This window comes from Palaemon carinicauda, chromosome 42 (assembly GCF_036898095.1).
Source record: "Palaemon carinicauda isolate YSFRI2023 chromosome 42, ASM3689809v2, whole genome shotgun sequence".
NCBI lineage: Eukaryota > Metazoa > Arthropoda > Malacostraca > Decapoda > Palaemonidae > Palaemon > Palaemon carinicauda.
Window position 1 is genome coordinate 55,627,068 of NC_090766.1, and position 10,000 is coordinate 55,637,067.

The following is a 10,000-nucleotide window of genomic DNA, read 5'->3' on the forward strand; positions in this document are numbered from 1 at the left end:
TAACCTGTCAGAGAAATAAAAAAGAAGAATATAAAACAACAAACCTGTGTGAGCGTCATTTTGGTGATAATGGCCAGCATGATCTTTTCCCCCTTCGTGGGGTAAGGGTTCTTCTTATGCTCATTCAGCCACGCCTTCAGCGTCGCCGTTGCTTCCCGTGTGGCATTCTTCCTACGCGCCGCGTCCAGTCCTACGCCGTATCTGAAGGAGAAAATGGGTTCGGGTTTATTTTGACGTCAGGTAAGTATACGCAATAAGAGTAGCGTATAACTTCGCACTCCCCAAGAGAGATTAGTCCACCAACTGTTTAGCTGGGCTTTATAAAGCACTAAGAAGAGTTGGAAGATCCAGGCCTACATGGCTGAGATGAATAACTTTTTTGATTATAAAATATGCAATGAATGTTTAAATATTTCCTTTATACGATAGTATATTTAAAAAGTGTTTAATAATCGACAACCTTACAAAATTAAGGTAAATTTCTATCAAAGCTAACACCAATCAGGTAAATATACGCAATAATAGTGTATATTTTCATTATCAAATATGCAATGGAAATAGTCTAATTAACTATTCATTTTATGGGATAGTAAAAGTTTTTAGTAATCGGCAACCATACCAAATTAAAGGGAAATTACTTTCAAGCTGATACCAATCGGGTAAATATACACAATAATGGAATGAACACAGTTAACGAGTTTAAATATTCCTTCTATATGGTAGTAAAATGGTGCACCGTAACAGGTAACATTACAAAATTAAATGGATCTCTTTATTTGATAATGGAATTTTTTTCGAAGTAGGCTACTATGTACTTAACCTGATGCCAAATGGCCGAAAGGAAGGAAGAGCAATGGTACAAAAGTAGTGAATTACTATAACACGAAACATGATACTAATCAGTTTGGAAGAAATTAATCCGGACAGCGATATCAAACGTCAGGTCGATGAGTTATTAAATACTTTTAATCATACTTTACCCCTTTCACTGCCATTGGTAACTTAGTAAAAAAAAAAAAAAAAAAAAAATATATATATATATATATATATATATATATATATATATATATATTTATATATATATATATATATATATATATATATATATATATATATATATATATATATATATATATATATATATATATAAAAGTTGGTATTTTCAGTTTAGGTCTTAGTGAGAACTTTTCAATAAATATCAACAAGTACACTGTTAAAAAGCCGTAATTTTAATCTGAAATTCTCCGTAAAAAAATAATGTTCTCAGCCGTTTTTCAGTAAATTAAGGCGACAGTAATTTTTACCATACCCTAGTTTATATAAGAAATATTTCTTTTATTGTTACTGTTTTTAAAATGATTTATTATAATTGTTCATTTCTCATATCGTTTATCTATTTCCTTTCCTCACTGGGCTATTTGTCCCTATTGGAGCCCTTAGGCTTATAGCATCTTACTTTGCCAACTAATAATAATAATAATAATACGGGTTGGTGTCCGTAATACCACTACTTAAGGTCAATATATCCGATTTTAAAACGATAAAAGCATTGCAATATCTATTACAGGATTTCTACCGCAAATTTTTGATAGAATAATCATAATCTCTCTCTCCCTCTCTCGCTCTCCTTATTAGCACTACTACAAAATAAGGATCCTTTGACTGGTCAGACAGTACTGCATTGGATCCTTCTCTCTGGTTAGGGTTCACTTTCCCTTTGCCTACACATAGACAGAATAGTCTGGCCTATTCTTTACATGTTCTCCTGTGCCATACACCTGACAACGCCGAGATTACCAATTGATTGATCGATTTGAGGGTTTTCTGGCATCCTGACATCTAAAGCAAAATTTCAAGTGTACGTTTTATGTGGTCTTGATAGATTTTGTCGAATTAGAGGTTTCGTTGAATTCACCACTGACGGTGAAAGGGTTAATCAGGAAATTGCAGGATACAAAGTGAACAATCTGGAAACTTACCCAGCAAATGGGTAGGAGGCGAGAGCGGTGTCGTAGGGGTAGTACACAGACGGGTATGGCCAAGTAGGTGCCATCGGGGACGCTGCCAAGGAATCCTTCAGTTCAAGTCCTGCAGCCTGGAAAAGATTAAAGAAAACGATTTAATAATTATGGAAAAGATTAAAGAAAAAGATACATTAATCAACTGTGTTAAAGATTAAATATAGGGATTCAATAATCAATTATGGAAAAGATTACAGAAAACCATTTAATAATTGAAAAGATTAAAGAAAAGGATTTAATAATCAATTATGGAAAAGATTAAAGAAAACCATTTAATAATTTTAAAGATTAAAGAAAAGGATTTAATTATCAGTTATGGAAAAGATCGAAGAAAACGATTTAATAATCAATTATGGAAATGATTAAAGAAAAGGATTTAATAATCAATTATGGAAAAGATTAAAACGGATTTAATAATCAATTATAGAAAAGATTAAAACGGATTTAATAATCAATTATGGAAAATATTAAAGAAAATGATTTAATAATCAATTATGAAAAAACTTAAAAAGGATTTAATAATCAATTATGGAAAATATTAAAGCAAATGATTTAATAATCAATTATGAAAAAAATTATAAAGGATTTAATAATCAATTATGGAAAAGATTAAAGAAAAAGATTTAATAATCAATTATAGAAAAGATTAAAGAAAAGGATTTAAAAATCATTATGGAAAAGATTAAAGTAAAGGATTTAATAATCAATTATGGAAAAGATTAAAAATGATTTAATAATCAATTATGGAAAATATAAAAAAGGATTTAATAATCATTTAAGGAAAATATTAAATAAAATGATTTAATAATCAATTATGGAAAAGATTAAAGAAAAGGATTTAACAATCAATTATGGAAAAGATTAAAAATGATTTAACAATTAATTATGGAAAATATAAAAAAGGATTTAATAATAAATTAAAGAAAATATAAAAAAGGATTTAATAATCATTTATGGAAAATACTAAAGAAAATTATTTAATAATCAATTATGGAAAAGATTAAAAAAGCTTTAATAATCAATTTTGGGAAGGATTAAAAAGTATTTAATAATCAATTATGGAAAGGATTAAAAAAAGGATTTAATTATCAATTATGGAAAATATTAAAAAGAATTTAATAATCAATTATGGAAAAGATTAAAAAGGATTTAATAATCAATTATGGAAAGGATTAAAAAAAGGATTTAATAATCAATTATGGAAATATTAAAAAGGATTTAATAATCAATTATGGAAAAGATTAAAAAGGATTTAATAATCAATTATGGAAAAGATTAAAAAGAATTTAATAATCAATTATGGAAAAGATTAAAAGGGATTTAATAATAAATTATGGAAAATATTAAAGAGGATTTAATAATCATGGAAACGATAAAAAAGGATTTAATAACCAATTATGGAAAAGATTAAAAATGATTTAATAACCAATTATGGAAAAAATTAAAAAGGATTTAATAATCAATTATGGAAAATATAAAAATAAAATATAGAAACGGAAAAGAATTTGAAGCGGTTGAATACAAGGTCTATAGACATTGGTTGAACAGTTCATAGAGGAGACGGTAGACAATGCTAAAAGTTTTCGAAAAAAAGGTTAATGGAGTTTGAACAATGTGGGTATGCAAAATAGTGTTTATGAAAGGAAACTAGAAAAACTTATAAAAAAAAAAAAAAAAAAAATAGAATCGTTGCCAAAAGCGACAAATTTGTTTATAGGCTAAAATGAATGGGATGTGAACAATGTAGATATGCAAAATATTAAGAAGTATTTATGAAAGAAACCTAGAAAAAGGTTAAAAAATTAAAAAATAGTTGTAGAATGAGACAAAATTTTTATGGAATATATTGGTGGAAAATAAAACAATGATTTCAACTGAAAAAAAAAAACCCGAAGCTACCACTACTTTTTGTATAATTTAGGAGTTTAAATTGATCAGAGGCCCCAATATGAAATAAAGATTGACGGAGGCCTATTTATAAGAAGAGACAAAAGGCTGAAAAAAATTAAAAATTCGTTGTCAAATGAGACAAAATTGTTTATGGGAAAGAATGATAACAGAAAAAAAAGACGAAGCAAATGAGATGTTAACATACAAAATAATGACTCAAATCTAATTATGATAACATAAATTCTCATGGATTTAGCCAGAACGGGAGAGGAAAATGGCGGACTACTGAGGTTATCGTGTCGGTTATGCCCTTTTTTTTCTTTCATGGCGATGTGAAGGAACCCGGCCCGTTAACGTACCCCCAATTTCCCAACGGGTATGTGCCCGTCCGAATTCCACGGCCATGTATGGCTAAGTGGAGAGGTGTCCAGCGGAAAAGATTTATGACAAACTACGAAGAAAATGGTAGAAAAGTGGAATTTAGCATGTCAAAGTCCCTTAAAAAAATCTAATCACATTCCCTTCAGTTTGCCTACGTTCCCTTAAAAAGCAATTTCCAGTTGTTTGGGTCTAAAACTACCGATAACTATGTTCCTAAAATACCTACTTGTGGACCTTGGAGGCTGAAACTAAAGATATCCAGTGTTACTTCATATGGTAGTGTTGTTGTGTGTGAGGCTGAGATGATAGTATTGCGTTTAGCTTATCCCCCTCGGGTATGACGTTGTTCATTTTTTTATTCCTTTTATGGAACACTGGAATTTTCAGGAGTACCGAATCGGAATTTCTATTTGTATAGACAATAGTCATAAAACAATGAACAAAAAATTGAAAATTATTCTCATCTCACCTCTGTAATAAAGAGCAAGTGTCTGGCTATCTATCTATCGATCTATATATATATATATATATATATATAAAACTGTTAGTAGAAATAAATATTCAATAAAGACAGCAACAATCAGTAGACTTCTATCAAAAAGTGTAGACGGGTAAAGCATAGTGATTTAGTGCATATTGCAAAATCAGTACCAAAAGAAACATCAACGCGAAACATGAACTAAATCTTAGCAGTGATATACGAAAGTGGAGAGGCATGATAATAAAAAAAAAAGAAGTAGCACTAAACATCAACTTGTGTATGAGCCAAGAGCTGACACCAAACATGGAGGTTGGCACTAAATGCCTCGCTATCAGGAGCAGGGCAGTGATTCGTATGGTTTTATACAAGTACAAGGACTGTACTAAAATAATTCCAGTATTATCATTATTATCATTATTATTACTAGCTAAGCTACAACCCTAGTTGAAAAAGAATAATTCTACCAACCCAAGGGCTCCAACAGCGAAAATAGCCAGGTAGGGAAAGGAAACAAGGAAATAAATAAACAACAAGAGAAGTAATACAAATCAAAATAAGATATTTTAGGATTATTGCCAACATTAATGATCTTCTTAATTAATTTAGCAAAACGACGAATACCATTAAACCACTCTTAACACAACAATCTGGATTAAAAAAAAAAAAAAACTACTAGACTTACAACCATGGCTAAGAAGCTTGAAGAGTAATGAGGAAGGGAAGTGATCAGTGTACTTTGAAACAAACTGCTTTTAGCTATAATAAATACAAGTATGAACTTTAAAGAGGCAATATTAAATGTTCAGGCAGATTCAAGTAGTTAAGTAAACAATAAAATAAGAAACTAGTGTTATTCAGTATGCGGTGTGATATGCTGAATGCCTTGGCATGTATACGATGAAATGAATTATGAAAGGTCCCATAGAGTGTTGGGTTCCCCCGCAGTATGGGACTAGAAAAGCAGCCCTTGAAGTAAGGTAAAGTAATAATTATGTAAGAATACAAAGTTAAAGAACAGGATTGAGATTGATCATACGTAATTAACGATGAACAAAGAACAATAATGTTCAGAGGCAGTTAAACTTGTTGACATCAAGAACTTTTGGCAACAGCACAGTGTCTAAACTAGCAAGAAAGAAACCTAAACAGGAGCAAATATGAACATGAACATGTGTGGCGGTCGTACCCAGAGCAGTAGAAACAGTATGATCTGATATCTTAAATGTAATATCAAGCTGTGTGTTATTAAAGAATAATGGATGATGCTTATCTCTGAACAATGGTTATTTAAAAATCAGTTAACAGAAACAGATTACAGCAGACTTACCGTTGGTGAATAAAAAGCCGACTGTTCCCCCCCTAGTGTGGGCAAGGGGTAGGGTGTGGGCTGATCAGGATAGGCAGCAGGTGAATACATAACTGAAAAATCAGTGTGGGTAAGTGTGGGTGCAGGCAGTGCAGGTGTGGGGGCTGAGACTGTGTGTGCTGTGGGCGTCAGACTCAGCTGGGCACTGCTTACCAACGGGCTCATCCAATCTGAGGAAAGGAGAAAACGTGTCATATACCAGACCAGTATGCAGACAACTGCGTGCTTTGAGTTGTAAGTTTTATCAATTCATCATATTATAAGGACCAGTGATATATCACTGGAAGATAATGGGGTCGATAACATGAGATAGAGGAACGTAAGCAGTTTCATATTTCAGAAGAAAATAATATAATTCTATTTTTCAATTGGCCATCGTAACTTCGAACCCAAGATGCTTGATATCATTGTTACATATCTATAATAAGCACGGCAAAGGGTACACTTACTTGAAAGAACAAGCTTCCATAAGAATAAAGACCATTATGTAAGAAATTAATCTATAACAATGCAAAGACAGGTAAACTATAATACAAATAAGCTGGGCAAAATATATAAAAAAATCAGGACCACAATAACAATCTGTACAGGACCTTGGTGTTTTGGTGTTCCAACATTGGAAAAGTCAAAACCAAGAAAAAAATATCCATAAGCACCATGCGAAGTCTTTGGCAAGTATGATTAACTAGACATAGATGGTAAGAACAGGCCTACAAATAATTCTCATACAATTTTAGTTCTTGCTGTTATTCGTGAAATTACGAAGAAAATGAAAGATAAAACACGCAAATGGAAGTATAAGCTTAACATTGTTTTTGGAGAAAAAATGCAAAATATTTCCACAAAAATCATATACTATTTGGTAGATCAAAATATGATTTAGAAATGTAGGTCTACCTCTCGGGTATTCAAACTCACTCACGGGACTGTAAATCCCGTAGAATAAATTTCCATTCAACCCTCCTCAAGAATCATCCTCTCCAGGCCACTTAGAATAAATCCAAGGCCTTCTTCCAGAATAAATCTCCAACAGAATAAACCCAGAAGACCCCCTTACACCCCACCCCCCAAACTCCCCATCCCGGTGGAACCTATAAATTCGGTCCAAGCTTGTTGCGCTCGACAACGAACTAGGTACCGCAGAAGGTGGATTCTGGTTAACATTGCCTCTGTCTTATCTAACATGCAGTTCCGTACTCTGTCTTTCTTTCTCTTCTTCCTCAACTCTAGTATCTAATGACTTCCGGACTAATGCTTATACTAGGAAAGGTTTGCTACAGACTGTGCAGCCAACGTATCGCGTTGATAAGAGAATAGTTACAGATGATTTCGAATTATTGGAGCCAAGATGTGTCTAATGTAGGTTCTAGAGCTTTCAAATATGCGGCCTTAAAACTATACAATAAGCGCCCACTATACATCCAAAAGACTGAAGGTAATAAGGCTTTCAAACTGAAGACTTTGTTTTCGAAGTGCTTCGATAATGTGGATTTGACAATAAACGAGCAATATGTGATTTGAAATCCCGAATGCCTTGGATTGTATAAGAAAAAATGAATTACCAAAGGCCATGTAGAGAGTAGAGTTCCTTGCAGTATAGGACCTGAAAAACAGCCCTTAAAGTAAAGTAACTCACAAAATCATTCTCTAACAAGACAAATGGATTAAGCTCCTGTATTTGTTTTTGTGGGTTACTAAAGATAAAATGTGGACAGAATTCATAAAATGAGTCTCATCAAACCAGGCTGTTGACCTATCTTCGCCCTGAAACGGCATGCTCTTTTAGGCCATTTCCAATTTTGTTTTCGAACCGAAAATTTTGGGTAAGGAAAACTAATATGTAAAAGGGACCCCGTTATGGAAGTATTTTGAAAATTGTATTTGTTATATCCCATCTTTAGTCTTATTTTCTCTAGATATTCCGTGTTAGTTTACTGTATTTTTTCTCAGTTCCCTTTTTTACTAATTTCTAAGAACATCTTGAGGCTGCTTCTTTAAGCAGGAGCCCGTGCTGGTAGAAAGAAAAGTATAAGATGCTAAGGTTGTTAGTCACCTAATTAGTACTCATTTTCAATAAAAATTTCAATATAGCATTCTCAATATCTAATTAAGACATAATGCTCATACCAACGTTTGAGTCTAACCTACAGAAATAACAACTATACACAAACACTTGAGAAAATTTCGTCAACACCAATATACAATTAATAAAGATACGTAAAATAAGATCAGTATCACAGCGTCAGAGCCAGCAAGGGTCAACGCCTCTTCTTGAGATTTATCGAGACGTACGAGACACAAAATGGCTCTTTCAGTACACATTCATTAGCGACATTCTCTGAAGGACTTGTGTACAGTCCAATCACACGATAAGAATCATTGTCAACGAGAGAACGCCGATAACACTGCTACTGTTATCTCTTGTTTCGATGTAATGACAATCTAAGTCCTGAGTCTCTATCAAATGAATAAGACAACCTTTCTTGAGTCTCGATCAAATAGGATAATTTGTCGTAAGTCTCAATCAAATGAATAAGACAATCTAAGTCTTGAGTCTCAATAAAAGGAATATGACAATCTTTCTTGAGTCTCGATCAAATAAGACAATCTGTCTTAAGTCTCCATCAAATGAATAAGACAATCTAAGCCTTGAAACTTTATCAAAAGTATAAGACGATCTAAGTCTTGAGTCTCGATCATAGGAATAAGACAATCTAAGTCTTGAGTCTCAATCAAATGAATAGGACAATCTAAGTCTTGAGTCTCAATCAAATGAATATGACAATCTAAGTCTTGAGTCTTAATCAAATGAATGAGACAATCTATTTTCAGTCTCAATCAAATGAATAGGACAATCTAAGTCTTGAGTCTCAATCAAATAAGACAATCTAAGTCTTGAGTCTTAATCAAACGAATAAGACAATCTGTTTTCAGTGTCAATCAAATGAATAAGAATCTAAGTCTTGAGTCTCGATCAAAGGAATAGTTTTTCATTTTGGGATCTCAAATGCTTCAAACAAGTCATTCCCAACCTCTCCGTTCAAGGATACACAGAGAGAAATCAAATACATGTTTGAGAGAGAGAGAGAGAGAGAGAGAGAGAGAGAGAGAGAGAGAGAGAGAGAGAGAGCCATTTCAAGTTCCGTGGCGACCAATGTCTCCGATAACGCCGCTAGATTACATGTGATAATTAGATGTTGTTCGAGATAAAGTTGAGAGAAGATCCAGCCTCCAACCTTCGCCATTAGCACCTACTACCAATAAAACCCAATGAGGTTCCTTTTATTTTTAGGGAACCTTAGAGATCCTATTAAGGACTCGTCGATTCCCACACTTTCGAATCCCACACATATTTGTGATTAACTAAATCTTAAATGTTGGGATAAAAATATGTAATTACGAACTATGAAAAATAATTATTCTACATGTATATGGAGATGGTTTGGACATGTTCTTCGCACTCATCAAAGAGATTAGTTCACCAAACTTTCAACTGGGCTCCACAAGGCACAAGAAGAGTTGGAAGACCCAGGCCTATATGGCTGAGGACTATGAAGCGCGAAGTAGGTGATGAATGGAGAAATGTTGATTTAAAATCTCAAGATAGAGACGACAGGAGAAATCTAACAGAGGTCCTTTGCATCAATAGGCGTAGATGATGATGATTTCAGAAGACACAAAAATCATGCAACCACAATCAATTGAGAGAGCAAGTTGTGTGGCGGTGCAACTCCCAGTATAAACCCTTAGTCGTAAATAGAGGCAACAAGTTCCTTAACATCTTCAATGAAACGCATTACAGCAGCGAGCGGGGTCCTATAGTCAATACCGCTGTGTTACTCCTTTGCGGACGCCATAAAG

At 33.1% G+C, this 10,000-nt stretch overlaps 1 protein-coding gene across 4 annotated transcripts in view; it reads right to left on the reverse strand.

Annotated features, from left to right (window-relative positions):
* LOC137632763 (iroquois-class homeodomain protein irx-4-A-like) overlaps nt 1-10,000 on the reverse strand; it is a 76,665-nt gene that overhangs the window by 6,438 nt on the left and 60,227 nt on the right. For all 4 annotated transcript variants that reach the window (XM_068364843.1, XM_068364842.1, XM_068364840.1 and 1 more), the window contains exons 2-4: nt 6,101-6,309; nt 1,980-2,095; nt 45-201 (exon numbers count right to left, since the gene is read on the reverse strand). In XM_068364843.1, the coding sequence (XP_068220944.1) occupies nt 45-201; nt 1,980-2,095; nt 6,101-6,304 (477 nt within the window). In that variant the 5' untranslated portion in view covers nt 6,305-6,309. The remainder of the gene's footprint in view (nt 1-44; nt 202-1,979; nt 2,096-6,100; nt 6,310-10,000) is intronic.